The 23,629-nt window shown below is 51.5% G+C and overlaps 5 protein-coding genes across 5 annotated transcripts; 1 reads left to right on the top strand and 4 right to left on the bottom strand.

Annotated features, from left to right (window-relative positions):
* Positions 1 to 330: 330 nt before the first annotated feature.
* Positions 331 to 1,560, bottom strand: BO97DRAFT_426632 (casein kinase 1 family protein; the record flags this gene model as incomplete). Its single annotated transcript, XM_025697138.1, has 3 exons — positions 331 to 1,361; positions 1,422 to 1,494; positions 1,549 to 1,560. The coding sequence occupies 3 exons, from the start codon at positions 1,558 to 1,560 to the stop codon at positions 331 to 333; spliced, it is 1,116 nt and encodes a 371-aa protein (XP_025549535.1).
* A 3,683-nt stretch (positions 1,561 to 5,243) lies between these two features.
* Positions 5,244 to 10,008, bottom strand: BO97DRAFT_349800 (putative cell polarity protein (Tea1); the record flags this gene model as incomplete). The annotated part of the gene is made up of 4 exons (XM_025691928.1): positions 5,244 to 8,808; positions 8,885 to 9,167; positions 9,232 to 9,643; positions 9,754 to 10,008. 4 exons carry the CDS (start codon positions 10,006 to 10,008, stop codon positions 5,244 to 5,246), a joined length of 4,515 nt encoding a protein of 1,504 aa, XP_025549534.1.
* Positions 10,009 to 13,389: 3,381 nt separating this feature from the next.
* BO97DRAFT_349866 (ubiquitin-binding TORC1 subunit KOG1) lies at positions 13,390 to 17,990 on the top strand (the record flags this gene model as incomplete). The annotated part of the gene is made up of 6 exons (XM_025691930.1): positions 13,390 to 13,842; positions 13,907 to 16,630; positions 16,706 to 16,956; positions 17,013 to 17,346; positions 17,397 to 17,734; positions 17,801 to 17,990. 6 exons carry the CDS (start codon positions 13,390 to 13,392, stop codon positions 17,988 to 17,990), a joined length of 4,290 nt encoding a protein of 1,429 aa, XP_025549533.1.
* Positions 17,991 to 18,868: 878 nt separating this feature from the next.
* On the bottom strand, positions 18,869 to 22,378 carry BO97DRAFT_479393 (uncharacterized protein; the record flags this gene model as incomplete). Its single annotated transcript, XM_025700690.1, has 3 exons — positions 18,869 to 21,827; positions 21,905 to 22,047; positions 22,222 to 22,378. 3 exons carry the CDS (start codon positions 22,376 to 22,378, stop codon positions 19,107 to 19,109), a joined length of 3,021 nt encoding a protein of 1,006 aa, XP_025549532.1. The 3' UTR covers positions 18,869 to 19,106.
* Positions 22,379 to 22,494: 116 nt separating this feature from the next.
* Positions 22,495 to 23,487, bottom strand: BO97DRAFT_407050 (uncharacterized protein). The gene is made up of 2 exons (XM_025695562.1): positions 23,359 to 23,487; positions 22,495 to 23,306 (listed from the first exon to the last, which is right to left on the bottom strand). The coding sequence occupies exons 1-2, from the start codon at positions 23,420 to 23,422 to the stop codon at positions 22,654 to 22,656; spliced, it is 717 nt and encodes a 238-aa protein (XP_025549531.1). The 5' UTR covers positions 23,423 to 23,487; the 3' UTR covers positions 22,495 to 22,653.
* Positions 23,488 to 23,629: the final 142 nt, after the last annotated feature.

Raw genomic sequence — 23,629 nt, 5'->3', positions numbered from 1 at the left:
CGAAAAGCCTGGGCCTCTCAAAGGTAGACTTGGAACAGTATCAACACGCAGGAAGCTGAACGGGATCCCAAGAGGGAAAGGTCAAGCTACACTGCTATGCTGCACAGATCAGTACCACTGAGCACCGTACCCATCGTCCTGCTTCGAACGGCTACGGGTGGCAAAAGCACCTGACGCAGCAACCCTTGAAGCAGAACGCAGCCTAACGCCGAAGACTATGAGATTAGTCAGATTCCAGAATTTCAAGCCGACCTCTACGTGCAGGGTCATAGCAAAGCACCAAACGCAGAGGAAAGGGGTTCCCTACAACGGAACCTAGGTTTCAGATACTCACATCCTGTCACTCCCTCCGACAGCACGGTTGGTGTCCGGGGTGTTGTCAAGAGTTCCACGTTCGATGACCTTGCGGCGCTGGCTGGAGATGGCACCAGGCTTGGCGGCAGCACCAGGGGTTCCCATGGGTGCAGCAGCAGCAACACCCTGGCGGCGCTGCTGCTCCTCAGCCTCCTTATCCTTCTTGTTCGCGTCCACAATCATGGCGGCATTCTTCTGGTACTTGTAGACAGTCCAGTCGAAGACGTAGTCATACTGGAAGGACTCGCGAACAAACAGGTCGCGGAAGATCTTGCGAAGGTAAGAGTAGTCCGGCTTGTCATCGAAACGCAGGGAACGAGTGTAGTTGAGATAGATGGAAAACTCGTTGGGGAAGCCACGGCACAACACCTCGGTCGGGGTGGTCATCTTCTTCTCCATGATACGGTCGTACTTCTGCTTCTTGGTAGCAGCCTTCAGGCCCTGCCAAGGAAGAGTGCCACGGCAGAAGTAGAGCATGACATATCCGAGAGACTCCATATCATCACGACGAGACTGCTCGACACCCAAGTGAGTGTTGATACTGGCGTAACGAGCAGTTCCGGTAAGGTTCTTGTTCTCGCGGTAGGGAATGTGGAAGTGAGTCTTGGGGTCGCGGTACTTCTTGGCCAAACCAAAATCGATCACGTTGACCTGGTTGCCACGTTTGCCGATGCCCATCAGGAAGTTGTCGGGCTTGATATCACGGTGGATGAAAGACTTGGCGTGGATGTACTCGATACGAGAGATGAGCTGATCGGCGAGAAGGAGCACGGTCTTAAGCGAGAACTTGCGGTTGCAGAAGTTGAAAAGGTCCTCCAAGCTGGGACCGAGCAAATCGATGACCATAGCATTGTAGTCACATTCAGTACCGAACCAACGCACGAAAGGAATGCCGACACCGCCGGCCAGAGATTTGTAGACACGGGCCTCGTATTCAAGCTGAGGGTGCTTGGCCTTGACGCTTTCGAGCTTGATAGCAATCTCCTCACCGGAGATGATGTTGGTGCCTGAGGTACGGTCAGTTGAGAGTTCTCCAGAAATTCGGTTTCGAACGCATTGTGACGCACCAAGGTAGATATCACCGAAACTACCGCTTCCGATCTTCCGGCCAATGCGGTACTTGTTACCGACACGCAAATCCTTCACGTCGTCAGCAATGGCCTTAGTTGGCGAAGGTGTATTGTAGGTACTTACCATAGTCGTCATCTTGTTCGAATGTGGTCACAGCAACCAGCTGTGATGGAATTCTTAACAAACTGTGTTAGGCAAGCTCCAAGGTTAGCCACAGACTTATCGAGCAACACAAGGGCGATGGCAGTTTTGTGAAACAGTCAAGATGAAAGAAAAGATGGAATTGAGAAGGGCTGAGATGAAGAGGACGTGGTCAAGGGACATCCGACCAAGAAGCAGCATGCAGGTGGGCGCTTAGATAGTGAATATGGTGGACGGAGGCACGCAGTCGGGGTGGGGAAGGCTGACCACAGCCTCTAACAAGCAAGCAGGGAACAACGCAGACGTGACACGGTGAGGGAAAGTGCTGAGCAGAGCGAATGCAGACATACCAGGTGTAGACGAGGATCTTACAAGTGTAAGATGTGGGATGTAGGTGATGTGGTGGGTTGAGGGGAAGCCGACCGTGAGAATCCGACCGGATAGGCGAAAAAAGGCGGAGAGGAAAAGAAAGGGGAGTTTGGGTGATGAGCCTTCGAAACGGGCGAACACGGGAACCGGTCGACGTGGACGGGGGAAGGGGAAAAGAGAGCAAAGGGACAACGACGCTACGACGAGGAGGAAGGAAAAAGGAAAGCGACGATATCAACCAAAATCAAGGACCGACCAAGCCTTGACAGGGAAAGGTGGGTTTTGAAGAAGAGGAAGAATGAAGAGGGAGGAGGGAGGGAGGAGAGGAGGAGAAAGGAAAGAGAGGAGGAGGAGGAGGAGGAAAATGAAAGCAGATCAGGAGGGGGGGCGGGTAGTAACTGAGAAAGATTGAGTGATAAGTTTAGCAAGCAAAAGACAGATTGAACAGACAGACAAGCAAAGGTGGTTGGTCTGTTGGGCTCGGTCCGGCTCTGACTGAGCTTCAGGTTTGGGTCAATACGCAATTATACGAGTCAGTAATTTTTGGTACATCAACTCAGCTCTTCTATAATCTCTGATGTTGTGCTTCAAGAGGATGAGTTCAACAACTCAGCCTTTACCTATTACTGACATGTTTGGGGTTATCTATGATCAATTGGATTGTTACAGTGAAGAAGACCTCCTCGAGAAGAACGAAAAGAATGAATAGTGTAGCTTGAAGTATTCCCACTCCGCCCTCCCCCCAATCAGCGAGGGTGGCTTAGAAGTCGGTGAAGAACAAATCGCACATCTTCCGTCAGAAACTGGCCAAGTTCAATCCATCATTCTTGTCCTTTACTGCCTTGTGGCACTCTCGACGCAATTGTCCTTCAATCCGGCTGGGAAGGCAGGCAGGCAGGCTGACAGTCCAGCAGGGCTTTAGGTCTTGATGCATCTTGACTGTCTTATGCAGGGGGAGTATGTTTGGTGCTTGATACCAAATACGCTCCATCTCCAGGGTGATTACTCCGTAACCTGGGAGCTGTTAGGGGTTTGTCCAATACTACTTGTAAAACGAAAAGGATCCATCAATCTACGAATCTGAAGTATTTAGCTCAGTGGCAAGAAGAAGTCAGTCAATTCGTCAATTATGGTGGTTGTGGCGGGACTACGCTATGTATTTTCCGTCGCCGTCGCCGCCGCGGCGCGTCTCCCCGGGATTGAAGGAATTAATACCTCATCATCATCATCATTATCATCGATCGATGATTTAACCACCACCTGCTTCCTCAGTCCAAACGCGTCCACCGACATATCAACCACGCACACGAATACCACTGAAAGCAGGATCATCCTACTTATTCGGCTCGTTTAATTTTCCCTTCTTTCAGGTAGCAATCCGTACATATATGTAATAAGGCCAACCTCATCATCATCGCCATCGCCATCGCCCTCCACCCCCATCCAGAGCCAATAGAAGCCAGGCGGTGACATGAGCAGATGACCTCGGATCGGATACTGCGGTACCAGCCAGCTAGTATCCATACGTTTCAACTTGTACTTTCGCCAAATTACCGCCCCCGTTTTGGGCAGAAACTTCCCCATGTCCAAAAATACGCGCGCGCGCGCCTTATCGGTGACAATCAGACCAGAATTTAATCAATCAACTAACTTAACTTGACAGGCTAAGTCAGAAAGGATCGAGACTTTTTTTGCGTCTTGCCCACATAACCCACATCCCACCCACCCCCGCACCCTGATTTTTTCAGGTACAGATGGAGCAAAGCGAAAAGGGGGGGAAAGGTGACAGATCACAAACCACTGACCGTGCATCGTGGTGAGAGGGGCCTGGATATGATCGATCGCGCAATATAGGTGATGATCTATCACAATATATGATCGAAATCTACTTTAATGTATCTTTTGCTTGTAAATGCATTGAACACAGTTTACTTGCCATAATACATGTAAGCAGCTCGGAGTTTTCGAGATCTCATTCAGAAGCTTCTTTTAGGGGTTTTGTTGTTCTGTAACTACTTATGGGGCCGAGTAGTCTTGTGCTGTCTGTCTGCCACGAGCCTGTCTACGACTCGGAGAATGCAAATTATAGTTTCTAGAAAAGGCTCAAGATTTAGTTTCTCGTTTTGCATTTAAACCTGAGCTGGCCAGCTTCTCAAAACATCCTCTCATGGTATTGGCATCTGGGATGGCCCATGCTTGCGGCTCATTCGGTCGGTTATCATCATCCACTAGAATATATATACTACCTGCTTTAGTAGTCTAAAGTAGGGCACGGAGCACAGGAGCACCAAAGTTCAAAATTTTCTGAACCGTGGTATCTCCACCATTGTCTTCTCAGATGTAACCTTACAGTCGGAAAAGCCACAGGCTAGAATTCATCGGAGCTCAGAACAAAGAACCCAAGCTACTGGATACAAAGACTTGTGTTGCAAACACAAGTATACCTTATCTACATACCAAGTCACGAGACCTCTCAGTCAATGTCATGGCACTCAACGAGTCGGGCCAACGTCGCGCTGACAAAATAACCGTACGGCTATTGCCCCATATCCCGGTGATTAGCAACAGGCAAGAGAATCTCACGGTCAAGTGGTAGTGAGACATGTGGCACAGTGAGGCGGATGGCATGGTTGATGGATCTATCTTGGTGCCTACCATTGATGCCTAAGGTATCGTGCATGGCTTATGAAGTCGGTAGATGTTGAGTATCTTGAATGTGCTGTGCCCAGAAGAACCATAAGTTATGATAAGCTCACTAACGAGAAACATCAGTTCCGTTGTGATAATGATTGTCCATCCTAGAAAACACCAGCACTGACGTATGGAGGGAAGGGAAGGGAAGGAGCAAGGGAAGTAAGGGGGATCTCATCTACTTGCAACAAATCTAGACAACACGGCTCATTCATACGTATCGGACAGAGGCTTCGTTAAAAGTTATCAAGAGATAATAGTACAGTCCAAGTATGGAACTAGAATATGAAGGGGTATAAACGAAAACACGAACGAGGGTTAGGAAATTGCGAGAATGTACGAAAGGAAGGGGTACAGGGACAAAGCAAAGGAGTAAAAACGGGAGACCTGAAAAGGTGAAATTGACGAAGATGATTCCTGAACCCTCTCTGCAGCTCGGCGACAACAGGGCCACCAAGACTCAAGACTCAACACAAACGAAGGTCCAAGTCAGCATGGCTGTCCAGCCAAGTGCACTGTGACCAATTATTATACCCAGCAGTGAGCTTTCCCTGCAGTCTATGTGGGATCGCATCATGCCTCCAATGAGCTGAGTCAAGTGATGTCATCTTGCCTCCTCAGATCATGTTCGCGGTGGCATGATGTGCTGCAGCATTTCGGGGTTGAATCTTTTCGGGGGAGCCGGCTCTGGCCTCATCTTCATCCAATCGCCGTCTCCATTCAGCCAGGCTGTCACTCAATCCCGTCTCCTTTGTTGGGGTTCGATCGAATTCGGACTGCGTGCTTAACCGGTAATTGCGGTTCGTGCTCTCCCAGTGGCTACGCAGAGCTTCCAGCTCATTCGCCAACGAATCCAGGGCCATGGAATTACGGTTGTCAGGGAAGGCATCATCCTGGGACAAAGTGCTGTCAGCTCTTGACCGACGGCTTGCTGCACCGACGGTATTGCTCGAAGCGTTGCTGTGGGTGCGCGAAATGCCATTCATCTGCACAGGCTGCGATTGACGACGAAATTGTCCGACAGACGCTTCAACCTGATCAAGAAGCATGGTGACCTTCTGCTCAGCATCGGATGCCCGGTTTTCAAGCAATGCGTTCTCAGTCTTGAGCTGCTCTAGCTCCACGCGACTCCGTTCAGCAGCGGCCGTGAGCTCCTGTTGTACGTGCTCAAGCTCGGATCGAGATTTTGCCTTATCAGCCTCAAGAACAGCAAGTTCATCTCTGAGTCTTGCAATCTGCTCCTCCAAAGTGGCAATCGAAGCCGATGATTCCCGCTGTAGATCTGAGATCGATTTCTCGAGTCTGGAGCGCTCCGCTTCCCACTCAGCTGGGGCTTCTGACGGCCCGGCTGAGGCTTCCGCCAGGGCGGACTGTGCATCGTCCAGTTCAGATTGGAGCTTGGCATTTTGCGACTTGTACCTGGCTAGTTCGTCCTTCATGCGCTTCAGCATCTTCTCCGTGCCCTTGACATAATGGACGGCAGACTGGTAATCGTTCTCGAGTTGCTCTAGCTTCTCTCTGTACGTGCGGTCGGCCTCCTGCTCACGAGACTCGAAAGATGACTTCAGCTCCTCGTGAGCTTTCATGCTAGCGGAGAGTTGTTGTTCTAGTTCGCGAAGGCGACCTGCCTCAGGCGTACCAAACCGAGATCCGGGGGACTCCAGGTGAGGCGAGCGACGGCTATCAGAGTATGAAACACCACGCTCACCAAGAAGATCTTTGAGAGCCGCGTGTTGCACGGCGAGCGCACCCGCCTCGCGATGATGATTCTCCAACTGCGCCTTCAACTCCCGGTTGTCGGCGGCATGGGTTTGACTTTCTTTCATGGCGGCTTGGAGTTGCCTGCGGAGTTGCAAGCCTTCCCTGCTAGCCTGCTCCTGGTATGCCTCCAGTCCTGCGATCCGTTCCTCAGCACGGCGAAGCTTTTCTGCCGCCTCGTTCGCAGCCGCTTGGCTGGTCTTAGCCAACTCATTGGCCCTTTCAACCTGAGCTTCCAAGACCGAAACACGCTGATCGGAGAGAGAGCGAAGGGACGTGTCCGAATCGAAAGAGGAGGCGCGATCAAGACCCGACAGAAACGCGTTCTTGTGCGTCTCTGCTTCTTTCGCGTGAATCTCGATAAGCTCCTCGACATCTTTCAGGCGTCGGGTGGCATTTTCAAGTTCAGCAGTACGCTCTTCATGTTCCGACCTCAACTGGAGAAGCTTTCTCTCCAGTCCCTCCCGACGCTCACGCTCATCGTCCAATTGTCGTTCCAGAAGGGCAGACTTGTCAGAGGAGGCGGTCACCGCTTCCCGAAGGCTGCCAAGGTTGTTACCGTAATCCCTGAGTCGCGAAGTAGACTCTTCCAGCTTCTGCGTTAATTCCTCCTTATCCAGAGTCAGTTGTTTCACAGCGGACTCGGCCTCAGAACGGAGCATGGACTCCTCCCTGACGGAGGCTTCCGCCTGATGAAGTTCGGCACGAAGGCTTTCCGCTTCCAGCTTATTGTTGTTCATTTCGAGTTCTGCCAGCCTCCGTCTCGTCGCTTCACATGTCTCTTCGGCCAGTTCCCTGCCCCGCTTTTCCTGTTCGTATTCGGTCGTCATCATCTCAAGCTTCGACTTGAGGTCATTTTGGGCCGCAAGCGCCAGAGCTAGCCTTCTGCTGATTTCCGTACTTCGTTCCGAGATGGCTTCATCCGAGTCCTGCGCGGGCCCATCGGGCTGTGGAGTACCTCTCTGACTGCCACCGTGAGCGGCCAACTTGGCGCGAGAGTAGGCTGCCTCGTTGACAGCGACGTCGCGTTGATGTTCAACTTCCGCAACCCGTTTTGATGCTATGGCGGCCTGTCGATCCACAGTCGCTTGCATCTTCGCAAGCTCCGCTCTCATTGCAAGGAAGGCTTCGATCAAGGGACGGTCTTCCTCAGTCAATGCGTCCGTGGCACGCTCGTCCATCACAGGACTATTGGCCGAATTTGGTGTGTATCCAGCCTTCTTGGCCAAAGCAAGCTCGGAAGCGTACCATGCGTTGCGACTCTTCACCGCTTCGAGTTCCTTGATCAGGGCCTCCTGGTGGGCATTCAACCGGGGAGACCGTGGCTCATCGCCGGATCTCGAATTCCTGTAGCTGCGAGACTCAATCGAACCATCAATACTGGCATTGCGACCCAGGATAGACTCATCAGCGCTATCCATAGAGCCTCGCTGCCGGTTCTGTCGCAACGACCTTTGCCGAGCAGGCGCACTGATCAGGGGAGCAGCTTCACCGGCCTCCATGGCCTTGGCAGACATTCTTGATTGTTGTTGAATGGGCGTACGTTGACCGGTAGGCGGGGTGTTTGTATCTTGTACCGGCCTAAAGTCTTTTGGTGAATCTTTGGTAGCCGCCGGCGATTCCCTGTCCTTCTCGGGTGCCATGGCGCGAACAGTATCCACCGGAGCCCCCCCAAAGACACGCTCTGTTTTGGTGGGAGTTTTGCTCCTGGGATTGACGGCATGTTGGGGACCACTCCCCCTAGGACCGGGTGTGGGAGCTTGGCCCGGGGGAGGGGGCCCTGACGGTGGCGCCTGGGCTATGGATGCTCTGGGCAGCCGAGAGCCGGGTCCTGAATTCGGCCCAAAATCTGCCGGCCTGCCCGTTGGACTCGTTACCACGTTCTCGCGCGGCTGCACAGGTCCTCGCCGTTGCGGTTCCGGATGCGGATGTTGTGCCTCACGAGAGGACCGTCCAGTCGGTTGGGCGGAGCGATCTCCGCTCATTTTCCGCATCGTCTGGATTGGACCTCTTTCTCCGCCTTGATTTTCGGCCGGATAACGGATCTTGGCAGTATCCAGGATATATGCCATGCTAAGTTCTATAGGATCGCGCGGTGCAGAGCTTGGCTCGCCGGCCAAGACAATGATCTGTTTCCCAAATGCTGTCATGCTGTGACCTGATCTCGGGGACGGCGCAGGACCCATGTTCTGGAAGGAATACCATCGTCGGGTTGTGATGCGGAAAGCAGCGAGGTCGCCCAAATCGATACCCTCGTCCGTTCGGCCTCCGAAGATGTACATCACGTCGTTGACAATAGCTGCAGCGTGTCCTTCCCGAGGCGTTGGGATAAATCCGACGCAATCCAATTGAGTCCAAGCATTGGCACGCGGATCATAGCACCACACATCGTTGAACCACTGTACGCCATTTGTTCCTCCAAACCTGTGATCTAATGTTAGCGACCAAACAAACCGATTGAAAAGCGAACCAAGAACAATAAAAATGATAGGTGTCATACAAATAGAGCCGGTCGTTGAAGCTCACGATCGTATGGTTCGTTCTAGCGGGAGGAATCTGGCCAGGGGGCGGACCGCCCTCATGGCTGTTTCGAATCAGAAACTCCCACTTATTGGCGGTACTTTGGAGTTGATTGAGATCAAATGCAGCCAGATCGTTGAAAAAGAAGCCCTCAACCTGTCCACCAAACACATAAAGTTTAGAGCCTAGGATGTTAAGAGTATGGCCGTAACGTCCAGCTGGACGGGGTCCAGGGGGGATCGACCTCGACCATTGACGGGAAGCTGGGTTTTGTCAGGATCGAGTACATTCTAGAAACAACGATTAGGGGATGAGGGCAGAACATACACGTATTGAGCAGATAGAGAGTGGCATCTAATGTGTCGCTCTCGTCCACCTTGGTGTCACCACCAAACACAATGAAAGCGTTGCCAACTAACAAGCTTGCGTGGCCGACTCGGGGACCGGGCCCTTCGGATACAGTAGCGATCGGGAAACAAGACAAGCTCCCCCCACTGCTTTCCATCACCCAGAGATCTCCTTTGACCGTTGATCCATCTATTAAGCCGCCCATCATGTAAATATCTCCTTCCTTCGACGCAACCGCGTTGATCGCTGCCCCATATCGCGGAAAGGGGACATTTTGAGGATTCGAGAAATTAAGTCTTCTCTGCGACCAGGGATAGAGAGAGGCACCGGGACTGTTATTCGGGGAGGAATTGGTACTATTTGCCGGTTGCGGTTGCTGCGGTCGTTGGCCCTGTGCACAAAAGAATCAGCCATGGCACACTCTAGGAATGGGGCGCCCACATCGCCGCTGAGATAGGGTCCGCATGGGAACGTGTCCCAGGAACGGCCTAAAAGACTCACCTGCGACTCAGATTCGGCCCTTTGTCGCAACCGTGGATTATCTGGGCTGTTGGTGCTGTGCACCGAATTCAAGGAATTATTATAGCTGCTGCTGGGCGTGGGTGTCTGGGAATGAGCTGGATCTCGTTCCTTCGGCCCGGTGGCCGTAGTCGGGGGTGGGTTTGCGGGTGCCCCTTCGGAGCTATGATTACCTCTTGTCGCCGGAGGTAGTCCAGAACCCTGCTGGTGCTTCTTCGATTTAAACAGGAATGCCATCGTTATAATTGGGTCGTTAACGGTCGTTTCGAGCGCAAGTCAGCTAGAAATACAGGGAAAAGAAAGTAAGACGGGGGAAGCCAATGCTTGCTTCACGACGCCTTTCTTTGCCAGCAGAACCTCAATTGGTCTGGAAATGAGAGAACGGTATTATTGCGAACGGTCGCGGAACAAGCAAAAGGCGCCAGGCTCTAGATAGGTCGAAGGAGCGAATATCGGGCAAGACCGACTTTGCGTAGCGAGAGAACCGCTCGGGATAGGTGTGGGAACCGGCAACGGTTGCTTGTTTGTTCCTGACAACGGTGTTGACGAAGGGAGCCACCACGGCGCGCCGGTCCAATCTTTCCAGAGTCGCTTTCAATGTCCTGCGACAGAAAGTTGCGTTGAAACCCCTCCTTCTATTTCCAAAATAGCGTCACCACAATGCGATTGCGACTCTGTAGGAGCATGGAGCGACTGGAGCGTAGAAGAGAAGATAGCGAGCAAACAAGGGTAGGGCGAGGGGGAAGAGAACGGGAACGGCAAGGCCCCGACCACGGAAGAGGAGAGGTAAATTGTTGGCGAGGATGAAGAGATAGAACTCGAAGGGAAAGAACAAACCCCAAGAAGAGCAAAGAAAAAAGGAAAACCAAAATCCAAAGACGGGAAAACACGAAAAGGACAAGATTGCTAGGGCTAAAAAAGCCTTGGAGAGGATTTGGAGCAGGAGAGGAGGGAAGAGGATGAGGAGTAGGAGGAGCGAACGAGAGAGACAGGAATAATGCAAGACTCCGGCGTTTCACTTTCTGGCCAGCATTAGATAATTCCCGGTTTGGGTTTGGGTTTGGGGGGTAGTTTTAGGGGGGAACACTCGGGAGGGGAGAGGCGAGGCAGAGAGGCAGAGGGAGCGAGAGGACAGTGCGACACCGCCTCATTGACTACGGATGTGATGACCGTCTCTATAACTAACTGACTACGTTCACACATTGATCTTGTCTTCTTCCATTACTTTTTCATTACTTTTCTCTCTCTCTTCATTCGATTTCTGTTTATCAAAAACATGACCTCATTCAAATAAGCTTCGATTATAATTTGCATTCTAAACGAAAGGGGGCAAGCAAACATTGCACCCACGAGGGATTGACTATTGACCGATCCATAAAGTAAATAATTAAATGCATGGCATCTCTCATCCCATACATTCGCCCGAACTCAGTAAGCCAATGAGCTTAAGATCTTATCAAGAGACGCTCGCTCACCGACCTCCCCGGATGCTCTTGCGTTGACCATCTTGTTTACGGACTCAATGACAAGATTCTGAAGTTTGAATCTTCTTGGCCAAACATATTCCCTGAGTTCTACAATTACCGGCATGTCAATGATCCACTTGACCGGTTGTGCGTGCACGCGATAGAGACATCAAGCCATGTTTAACTATCCAGTCCCACCGTGGGATCACAAGTCAGTTGATTGCGAGTCAGGGACCACAGTTTCAGGTGTGGTCTGTGGGTAATTGCTCTGCAGGAACCGCGGCGAAAGGCTGGTTCCTGAACCACCGCATCGACATTCATCCTCCCAGCATTCCACACTGGAGAAACAAGAACACCATTGTCAACTGCTTGATGCACACCAGAAAGCGTGATCCGCAGAGAGGATAGGTAGTGATGGTGACCATCCTAATTATACCCTGGTCGACTCAGACCTCAGATTGGTCACTGGGCCCATCCCTTGCCGAGCGACCACCGCTGTTCATGCAGGAACAAGGCATAGTACCTACATGAGTTCTAAGCCGGTGTCCCATCTATAGTTCCCCGTTAATGTACCTCTCACAATTGCCACAATTCCCCAACCATCGCGAATCGTGAGTTCCGACTATGTTTCCATGTGCACCCCGTGTGTCGCTGCTCAGGTACGCATTCCTCCAGTCGGCCACACGCACGCACACATTGCTGGAGCGGGGCGGAATGATCAACGGGGTGTGACTGGCTGGGAAAGAATATTGACCGTAACCTTCGTGTACTTTAGCGTTGGGACAATCGGGTTTACATCCGCCCGTTGCGAGGCACCTCTCATCCAGATTGGGACCGTCCCAGAAGCGGGACAGGGCGGACCCAGGGGTCAGCGGAGTGGGAAGATTGGGCAGACATAGAGAAGGAAAACCGAGTGAGAAAGAAGGAGAAGAAAAAAGGGGGGTTGGTTCATGGATATTCTCAAGCCGTCTTCCTGTGCGGATCGATTAAGTCATGTGTGATCGGGCAATGTTCAACGGCGCGGCTGGATGGACAGGAGGAAATTGCGGACTGCTATTCTTGTCTAGGAGTCTGGGTGAGGACAGAATGCATGGGGCGCGGGATGGTCGGCACTCTGGGCTATGCCCTGCCAATGCCAACCTCTCAGCCAGGTTACCGGCACTGACTGCCTCACTAATTCACTGACAGGCGGGCTGGCGAGTCACTGGATATCTTCCATCTTCTATAGAGCTTCTTCACGCATGGATACCAGCCTTGCGTCTATAAATAGTGGTGATGCTACCCTTCTCACAACACTAAACAGTAAGTACTAAGTAAACCACCCCACATTCATGTTTGTGTTTATGTGTCTAGCTTGTTGATTTCTAAGAGTAGCTCTGTATGTGATTCTGTACGGTGAGCATAGATATGAACTTTTGGATTTCTGGGTTTTTATAGTACTGCGTATCGGAAATGCGTCGGATACGAACAAGGATATTGGCCTACCTAGGTGCCTGATATTGAGCTATTATTACTAGTTCGAGTCCAGTCCAATATTTAGAAGATCGTTTGACCGATGATGAATATAGCCGCTGGTAGCCGGCATTCACTTGGGAAGGATGATGATAGATAGACTCCGGAATACTGCCACTGATGTAATTGCCGCCTTCCGCGGCGGTCTGCAGGCTAACGGTCCCCGGCGATATCGATTATCCGGGCCAACTCGATGCCAAGCGGGATCACGGCCAGAGCTCATGGCCTTCTCCGGTTACTGCGAGACATCATCAACCAGTTCTCTGCACATCCTAGAGGCCGTGTCATTTGTTTGGACACGACGGAGGGCCGGGGAGTCCCACGCTTTTACTTCAGTCTCCGCAACTGGCAAAATTCCTAGCCGAACAGACTGGAGATCCTGTTAGTTATTCGCCCACCCTCCGCATTGGGTGTATTCGGTCTGCTTCCTGTGCATGCACTGTGACATGATTGTTGATAAGGTGAGAGAACACAAGCTCCTCTGCCCCACAATCTTACTGCCTCGAAACTTCATCCACCTCTCACACTGCCACCCCTCCTTCTGATCACTTCGCTTCAAGCTACCAGGCAACACTTTACTTCATCGTACTGGATTGTACATGATGATCACTTGCGCGTAACCACGGCACCGGAACTAGAAATGGAGCAGACTACTACAGATCACCGACAGGCGTCAAGCCTACAATCCGAACCTCGAAAGCACCCCCACAAGTCCGTTCGTGTTGCTTTCGGCCCCGATCTCGAAACTCACATCCCCCCCCGCGCTATCTCCCCCGCGCCCGTTGCTGGACATCACCGATCCTTTACCACCGTTGAGGTGAAACAGCCACCTGTGATCACACCTGAAAGACCCACGAGCTCGTCAGCCGGCGAAAACTCAGCTATCCTCGATGCAAACCCGCGATCGGCCATGGATCGACCGCAGGAGTCCGCGCGGCCCACCGCGGCCCTGAAGAGAGCCAAGAGCGATTATGGACCTAGGGTGGGATTTGACAAAGCCATCAATGATGATGAAGAAGAAGAAGACATTGCTATGCGTCATGGTTGGCAGGAAGAGTATACTTCTAGCGAGTACCTGAAAGTCCTGCACTCGGTGAGCAGTCGCGCTTTACACCCTCGATGTTGGGCATTTTTCTAACGACTCGAATGTCTACCAGAATTTCTACATGTACTTTACAGAGAAGCGCCATGAGACGAATGGCATTCCACGCGATCCCGTTGGAAGCTGGCCGAGTCAGGATTGGCGCATGAAGGACCGGCTTAAAACAGTCTCCGCCGCGCTTGCGATATGCTTGAACATCGGTGTTGATCCTCCCGATGTCGTGAAGACCAACCCCGCGGCAAAGCTCGAGTGTTGGGTCGATCCAACATCCACCACATCGCCTGGAGGTTCAAACAAAATCATGGAGCAGATCGGAAAGAAGTTGCAAGAGCAGTATGAGACGCTGAGCTTGAGAACTAGGTACAAGCAGTATCTTGATCCTTCAGTGGACGAGACCAAGAAATTCTGCATATCATTGCGTCGTAACGCCAAAGATGAAAGGGTGCTTTTCCACTACAACGGTCACGGTGTCCCTCTTCCTACCCAGTCGGGTGAGATCTGGGTCTTCAACAAGAACTATACCCAGTACATACCGGTCTCACTCTACGACCTGCAGTCATGGCTCGCAGGCCCGAGTCTGTTCGTCTTCGATGTTTCGCATGCGGGCAACATCGTTTCCAATTTCCACACATTTGTCGAGAAGCACGAGAAGGAGAATGTCGAGGCAATAAAGCGGGACCCGAACGCCATCGTACAGAATTACGGGGATTGTATCATTCTCGCAGCATGCCACAAGAACGAGTCGTTGCCTACGAATCCAGACCTTCCTGCAGATCTTTTCACCTGCTGTCTTACTACACCGATCGAGATCGCGTTGCGCTTTTTCATACTTCAAAACCCGCTTCAAACCAACATCTCCATTGACGAATTCAGGGTGCCTGGTCGTTTGCAGGACCGTCGAAGCCCCTTAGGAGAGTTGAATTGGATTTTCACTGCGATTACTGATACGATAGCTTGGAACACACTGCCGCGAGCCCTCTTCAAGAAGCTCTTCCGCCAAGATTTGATGGTGGCTGCTCTGTTCAGGAACTTCCTATTGGCTGAGCGGGTGATGCGCACATACAAATGCCATCCAATCTCATCACCTGAGCTACCAGAGACCCATCATCACCCTCTGTGGAAAAGCTGGGACCTGGCCGTTGAAATGGTTTTGTCACAGCTTCCAGCTCTTATCGACCATGAAGAAGGTCGCAGGCAATATGAGTACCAGCACTCGACATTCTTTGCAGAACAGCTCACCGCGTTTGAGGTGTACCTGTCGTCTGGCCCAACGGAGAAGAATCCACCTGATCAACTTCCTATTGTCTTGCAAGTTCTCCTGAGTCAGGCACATAGATTGAGAGCCCTGATCCTGCTGAGCAAATTCCTCGACCTGGGACCTTGGGCTGTTCACCTGGCCCTGAGCATCGGTATCTTTCCTTACGTCGTAAAGCTTTTGCAGTCTGCAGCTCAAGAGTTGAAACCTGTCATGGTCTTCATCTGGGCAAGGATTATGGCCGTCGACCACACTGTTCAAAACGACCTACTGAAGGACAATGGGATTCACTACTTCATCTCCATCCTCAATCCATCCTCTCCGATTCCGGTGGGCAATGCTAGCGAGCATCGAGCTATGTGCGCGTTCATTGTCTCAATCTTCTGCAAAAATTATCCTCAAGGTCAAAATGTGTGCCTTTCCGCTGAACTTTTTGACTCTTGTCTCAAACATCTATTGGATGTCGAGAACCCTCTACTGAGACAATGGTCGTGTCTATGTATCAGCATGTTGTGGTCCGACTTTCCAGAAGCGAAATGGATGGGTATCCGTTGCGCCGCTCCCGCCAGGCTCTGCGAACTCAACTTCGACCCTGTGCCCGAAGTACGCGCTGCTATGTTGCATGCAGTCACGACCTTCTTGGGCATTCCGGATTTGACCGATCAGGTTGCGCAGATTGAAGAGACTCTGGCTATGGCAGTCTTGCCGATGTCATCCGATGGCAGCGTATTAGTGAGAAAAGAACTAATTGTCTTCTTTTCAGCTTTCGTCAGACGTTACCAGAACAAGTTTTTGATTGCGGCATACGAAGAATTCCAGGACGAGAAGCAAAACCTAGTTTCGAAGTTGAAACACGCAGGTTCCCGGCTTCCCAGTGAGAAGGAGATATCGGAGATTTCTGTTAATTCCAAGAAGTCGCATAGCCTGTCACGGAATACTACCTTTGGAACCATCTGGAAGCAACTGCTAATTCTCTCTGTTGACCCCCATCCCGATATTGCGCAGGACGCAGGCACGATCGTGGACTATATCCACATCTGCCTTCTGGACTCCCCTATGGCCTCATTGACTAACAAGATTCGAGACGAGATTCTGGACCTCTCTAGCCGGGTTTCTCAGAAATTGCAGGTCGAAAAGCCAGAATCGAAGAAGACCGCGCCTCCGCCAACACCACCTGCTGCCGCCCCTCCCAAACAGGAAGGCTATCTTTCACTAAGCATCAAACGGACTGCGAGCGTGGCTGCCTCGCTTAAGAATCTGGCCTTCGGCGGTTCTAATGCGTCAGAGCCTCAGTCGCCCCAGTCGCCACAAGCTCTGACCGCACCTAAGAGTCGAATGCCTATGACCCCCAGAGGACGAGCCCCGCCCGAATGGACACGGCCCCCGGAAGTGAACGACCAAGTTGCTCCTGCAACAGCCTATAATCAAGCTCCGACCCCTACATCGCGAGGCTTTGAGCTACGGGAACCTTTTGCGGTCCCAGCTATCCCCTTGATAAGTCGGTTCCTGGACTGGTCCACAGAGGTAAAATCAGAACTCCTTCACCTGATGAGCGATAAATTTCACTACGAATTTGAGCAATTTCTCACCGATCTTCAGTATTTCCGGGAACCCCAGATGAAACCCAATGAGCCCGACGAGCCCGGCAGTGCCGACTACAACGAGCGCCTCTGGAGACGAAGCCGCAATGAAAAGATTATTTCGGAGACCCAACCCCTCAAGGGCAAGGCGGGCAGCAGCCGCTGGGACAATTCATTGTGTCTTCTCTCTAACAGTAGTCAGCCTCTTAAAATGTGCTTCCATCAGTTTGAGGATCACATTGCAGTCGCCGATGACAAAGATACTATCGCGTAAGTTATTCCCCGCTTGGAATGCTCGTACGGAATGTGCGCTGAATGATCACTAGAATTTGGGATTGGCAAAGGCACAAGCGTCTCAATCGCTTCTCCAATGGCAACCCGGCTGGCTCCAAAATCAACGAGGTTCGGTATATCAATGAAGATGACCAAGCTCTCTTGATGACGGGGTCATCTGATGGTGTGCTGAAAGTTTTCAGAAATTATGAGTCGGCGCACGACGTGGAAATTGTTACTGCCTTCAGAGCTTTACCCGAACTCATTCCCAGCAATCGCAATGCTGGACTTGTTCTGGATTGGCAACAAGGCCAGGGTAAGGCGTTAGTTGCAGGTGACGTGAAGGTCATTCGGGTGTGGAACGCTGCCACCGAAGTTTGCACGAATGTAAGGTGTTTCTGACCCGAGGAACAGAATTATGCTGACACCATCCGCAGGATATCCCTGCTCGTTCGGGCTCCTGTATCACTTCCTTAACATCCGATCAGGTCGCGGGCAACATTTTCGTGGCGGGATTCGGCGACGGTGCAGTCCGGGTGTTTGACCAGCGTCTCAAGCCCACGACGTCCATGGTCAAGGTCTGGCGCGAGCACAAGCAATGGATTACCAACGTTCATATGCAACGTGGCGGTTTGAGGGAGCTTGTATCCGGTAGTCGCAACGGAGAGATCAAACTCTGGGATCTTCGCATGGACCTTCCCTTCTCTACTTTCTCTGCCACGAACGACACACTGCGTACATTAAGCGTCCATGAACATGCTCCGGTCTTCATGGTGTATGTGTCCTTCATACCCATCATACCCTTCTCGAAAAGTCTTGCTAACCTGTTCATAACCCACAGAGGCACAAACCGCCACGAAGTCAAAACCTTCAACGTCGACGGAACCTATCTCTCGACCTTCGAGCCCTACTCCAGCTTCCTCCACCACAACCGCTCCTCCCCGATCGCCAGCACCGCTTTCCACCCTCACCGTACCATCCTGGCCTGTGCTGCGCTCAACGACCACCACGTAAACTTGGTGAAGTGCTAGACCATTTATCTCCAATCATCGGATTAGATGTGAACGCCCACCCTACCACCTATTCAACATCCACCCCCGACACACCTCCAACCTCCAGTTGAACCCTCCAAGAATCCTTCCCTCCAATACCGCAATTTCCCACCATACATCAACGGCGCCACGGTTTATCAATTCTCGAGCATCTCAAGGATGTACCCTCTCAACCCCCGCCCCCGTCCTTGTTAAAGTATACCATCCCCATGCAAGCCCTCACACCCGAACTACCCCCCCATCTCTGAACCCTACACACTAAACCACCTTCTAATAAACCCCCTTCCGAAACCCTTGCTTCCCCTCAACCCTGTTTCTTTAACTACCGGCGTAAACACTGACGCACGCAAAGGTCCACTACAGCAGTCTCTTAATTACGTTAGCAAATTGGCGCTGTGGCTGTTACTGTTGTCTACAATTCTTCGGTTTTTCCTTTCTTCTTCTTCTTCTTTTCCATCTCGCAGTGTTTGAATTTTACACACTTGCTTGCTGTGGTGGTCCCTGAAAGAACCAGCTCATGCGAGTTGGGTTGTCTAGATCGCTGCCCACCTCGCCCCCCTACCCAACCTTTTTTAATTCCCGTTTGAATGGTTATGTGGGATGGAGATAGTAGATAATGATTACTATTACTACTAAGATAGCGGAATGGATGGGCTGTACAGCAATTAAAATTGAAAATAATTCCACCGCCGCTTTTGTAGGATTTGCATGAAAGTTCCCAATGTAGTCGGGGTATGGTCGGGTTTTGATTGGTGCTACTTGTGTGAAGTAGTGAACTGGTTGATGATTGTTCATAGTTCACCACGACTTTACTAGTTATTGGCATTTAGGGGATGACTTGTAGCCGTTGAATACGTATTCTCATAATGATCTCTGATCTACCTTGCAGAGCTTGTAAGATATGTAACAATGATCTACCACCATACAAAGCAAACACTAGCGCATAGCAACCTAATGCCCACCTGAGAAGAATTTCGTAAGCCAGCGAGTATCGAGTCTGCAATAAGAAATGGCAGAACGTCGTGATAGCGCCAGATGCAGAACCACTCTACAAGTAGCCTCGTTCTAGTGAGAGTCAGGAACGATCGCGACAAATTACCAGTCAGATTCGATGTCAGAGTCATCCTCAAGGACAATGAAAGGATTGATCGCCGAAGAGGTTCTACGCCTCGCAACATGGTTGATGCCAGGGGAGCTCAAGTAGTTCCGATCGAGAGGTGCCTCGCATTCTGTGAACGGGTCCAGATCGAAAAAGGTACGACGCATATCGGATCTTGGTGAAGAACAGTCAGACGGTGCTGGCGTGAAGTTTGCAAAGTTGCCGGCCTGCTGCTCCCGACCTCCTATCACATAGGAAGACAAGTTGACGAGCGCATTACCAATGAGCTCACTCATCTCTTGTGCAGATTCACAGTCCTTTGTCGGAAGACCTCTTTCCTTGAGTTGTTCACCGTAGTCTTGAGCAAACAATGAAACCTGCGCGCGGAGGGCCTCATCGCCTCGACCATCTCGTTGGAACCAAGCGTTGGACTCTTCCAGCCTGGCCTGGTTCTGAATCAGACTGTCAAGATACCATGTAGGGCGGTTCGCCAACTGACTCGGGGGCTGAGGAAGACCAGGAGGGGGCTTTAAAGGCTTGTTTTTGCTCAACTCCGACGATACCACACGTTGCCAGAGGGCGTCCTTAGTAGCGCTTTGCGATCCATTGCCAGACATCAATATCTGGTTCTGAATATAGGCTGAAGCTTGCTTTTTAAGGTCAATTGAAGTGATTCCGCCAAATACATTCCGTGCCCTTTCTGCGGACACTGTGTTCGGAAATGGTTCAGTGTCGGTGAAAGACGATCCTGTGTTGAAAAGGTCACCCCAGCCCGCGAAGCGCCGCGCTTGGTAGATGTTTTGCGGTCGGTATCTGGGTATTGACGGTCGCCCGGAAGCTGTAGTTCCTTTCTCGAGGTTTGACGCTGCTCTTTCTAGAAGACCCCAAGAAGTAGTCTCGACCTCTTCCGGGGCGGCTTTCTGTGTTCCAGTATTGGCTGACGGTTTAATGATTGGCTCACCGGCGGCGTGATGAGCACTTGTTTGATTTTCGCCAGTACTGGGTGCTTTGACTATTGGAGACTCCACCCGGAGCCTTTCCACTTTAGCTGATAGCTTGGTGCTTTTGAGGTCGTTTTCAGCACTCTTCAGCAAGGCATTGACTTCTTCTTTGAAGATGCGTCTCTTCTCCTCAGCGGAAAGCCCACTACTGCCATTGCTTGAGGAGGTACTTTTGTGCACATTTGTCGCTCGGCGCTGACTAGACAGCAGTTCTGGGGGCACTCTTGAATTCGAGAACGAAGAAACTCCAGAAATCTGTGATGACAACACAGCAATGGCTTGGGGCGGGAGTTCCGAGATATGTCCTTGCTGGGACCCAGACATTGGAAACTGCAAGCCAGACGAGATTCGGCGAGACTCGGCGCGCTTGAATCGCTCTTGCTGGACCCGCAATGACTCATACGGAGAACGATTGTATGTTTGATCGAAGTTTGCGCCGTACAAGTGCAGAGATGATGCAGGGGGGCATGATTCCTCGGACACCGACTCGTGACTGAGAGAACCTGTTCTAGGCATGTCGTAAGAGGAGCCCTGACTGGATGGTTTTGTAGGCCAGACTGTTCGATCGCCAAGAAGGTTATCGTCCCGTCTTTGAAATGGACTTTCTGCAATGAAGCTGCGGGATGGAACATGTGGGCTCGAGTAGGAGATGTTGGAGCTTCTCGAGTAACTCAGAGGATTCTGTTGAATGTGTCTATTGCCAGCTCCATACCAGCCTTGATCCGACTTTGCCTCACTGTACTTCTGTCTGCCCAGGCGCGTAGGTGTTAATAGGTTATCTTTGTAGCAGCCAACATCGTTGTCATTAGACTGGTCGAACCGAGATAGACGCGCCGATGGTTTGTATTGACCAGTTGCACTCAGTCGAAATTCGCTATCTCCTCGTTCCGGAACAGGGCTGAGGTACGATTCACTGTAGTTATACCTCTTAACGCGTGTGGGTGTCGAGGGATACGGAAGAGTATCATCATGACAGGCACTGATAGTCTGGCGCATAGAAGACGGACGCGACGTAGATTCTGGCGAGTCAGCCGTATGGGGTCGCGACGTTGCTACCTTCAAATCGATAGGTGAATCGAACGTATTATCAACATACTTCTGAGCTCCTAGCATCTTGGAAGCCGAATGATCTTTGTAGGCTTCGAGGACATTGCTGCTGGGTTGTCGAAAGGTGGAAAAGCGCCCCGAAACTAGACCTTGGCTGGCGCTACTCGCTACTCCGATACTGACACCAGCCGCACTCTCTGACAAACATTGTTTCTGGGCGCGTGTACCTTTGTTTTTGGAGCTTGTCTTCAGGTATAAATCAAGTAGGCCGACTCTGGAGGAAGCAAGTTGATTCAAATTATGGAGCTCATGGTCATCCGTTTGCCCAAGATCAAGTTGACTGGAGTCAGCAGAGTCTTGACGACTATGGAGAAGTTTTCGTGACGCCATGATTGGGGAGGTTTGGTGGTCTCCTGCTTGGTGGGTACTCTCTTGCCGTGTCGATTGAATGTATCCTAACAGCCTTGACGAATCTGAATACTGCTCCGGGATTGAAGATGCGATCATACGGACTGGAAACTCTAGGTCAGGTGCTGGGAATTCTTCTGATTCTCCGTCAAGAGAGGATGATGATAATGGAAGGAAATGGTCTTGTTGGTGAGGGATAGGGACTGTTGACGGCTGAGGAAGACGGATTAACGAAGCCGTAACACCACTTGAGCTGGGAGACTGCAGAGCAAGAAGATGCAAAAGTTAACCATAGCCCATAGTGAATGAAGCGGGGCATGAACTGGAAACCAGCCTACTTCGGTGTTTGACACCTGGTTGAGCCACTGTGTTGTCTGTGTGCGCCTGTCCGGGGAGTGAAGATGGTTCAATCCTGCCGGAGCCCTTCCCGGAGGGAGATTGTTGACAGTCACAGAGCCTTTTCCCCTACGACCTCTCTGTCCTGATGAGCCAGTCAGTCAAGAGAAGTCAGTTTACCTGAAAGAACAGGATACAATAACAAGATGCATAGGTCCTTGGCTTTATCTCTCTTCCAGAAATGCACATGTTCAGTCATGTAGACCCTCTTTCCGGGCCTGAGGAAGTGAACAAATGGGAACAAATGGGGAACACCCACGGCGCCTCTGTTTCTTGGGCTTCAGCACCAGCGACATAGCAACAAGATGCTGCCTAGCCCCGCTGTCGAAGTTCTCCGCTGTGCGGCGTTGTTCATGAGTCTCGAATGCTGGGCCATCGTGCAGCAACGGTGCCCGGGGATGATAGAGAGGAAACATATCTCAGTTGTGCCTTCCTTCGGCGACAGCAAGCAAACAAGCGTGTGTCAGCCTTTAGCTTGAGAGAGAAAGGATGACGAGTGAGGGATGTTTACAAAGGAAGGTTTGATTTCACACCAGAATGAACATTGAGATTAATTAGACTAGAAGCACGCATTGAAGCCAAACGCGGAAGTGATAGACCCCTCACAGTCCGGTTCTCCCAGTCACACGAAGTGACTCTGACCAAGAAATACAGTGAATCACTCTGACGAGCAATTATCATGTTCGACTTTCTACCGATAATTCCGCTGAGCCCCGCCAGCCGAACGTAGATTATCCGAGGCCATCATGTTAGATCCCATCATGTTGGCGCCCACTCGACCTGAATCGAGCTTGCCTCCATAGCTGTAATCATCCGCAGCAGTATCCAGCCCGCTGGTGTGATGGCCAGGGGTATTATAACTGCTACCTCCTTCCGCACCCCCCCCGCCGAAGCTTTGTTGAGCCCGGCCTTCTGCAGCTGATGTGTACGTCCCAGTGACGTTTGGAGTATCATATCGCGCAGACCCGTGAGCGTAACTGCCAGAATCGACTCGATGCATGCCGCCAGTATCACCAGAACCAACATGTCCGGGGCCGGAATGGGATTCGGAACCAGTCATGCCGGAGCCAAACTCACCCTTGGTAGGATTGTCATTTCCAGCTCCATATCCATACCCAGATCCTGAATCGCGGCCACCGACAGGCTTTGAGTCATAGCCGCTAGTGTGTGCTTCATAAGCAGCCGGGGTTTCCCCCGACTTATACGTTCCAGAGGTGTAAGGGTCAGCGCTCGGTTTCGCACTGCTGCCGCCGGTATGAGGGGCATGGGGTCCAGTGACAGATTGGCCGTGGTCTCCCGAGCTGTAAGTCTCAGCGTTGGGATTGGGCTCTGGATTGCCGGTATCTAAGTTCAAGTCAATCGGATTGGAGGCTCAGCATAGGGGACATGCCTATACTTGATTTGCGATCATGATGACCGCCGGTGAATGCGTCTTTAACCTTGTGCATGAGCTTAGACATATCGAAAGTGTGTAGATCCTGTCGGTTTAAAAAGTTGTCCTGATACGCTGGTTGATTAATCCACGTCGCAAGAAGGTGGTTTGAAGCATCTCTTCGGATCGGACGTAGTCTAAATAGAGATCCCTAGCTCGAACGCTGGGCCGGTGGATCAGCAGCTCCAGAATTCCAGCAACGGCGAGAAACCCTGTTAGCGTTCAATCCATGGTC

The sequence above is a fragment of the Aspergillus homomorphus genome (genome assembly GCF_003184865.1).
Source record: "Aspergillus homomorphus CBS 101889 unplaced genomic scaffold BO97scaffold_30, whole genome shotgun sequence".
Classification (NCBI taxonomy): Eukaryota; Fungi; Ascomycota; class Eurotiomycetes; order Eurotiales; family Aspergillaceae; genus Aspergillus; species Aspergillus homomorphus.
This window is presented reverse-complemented; position numbering and strand designations above follow the sequence as displayed.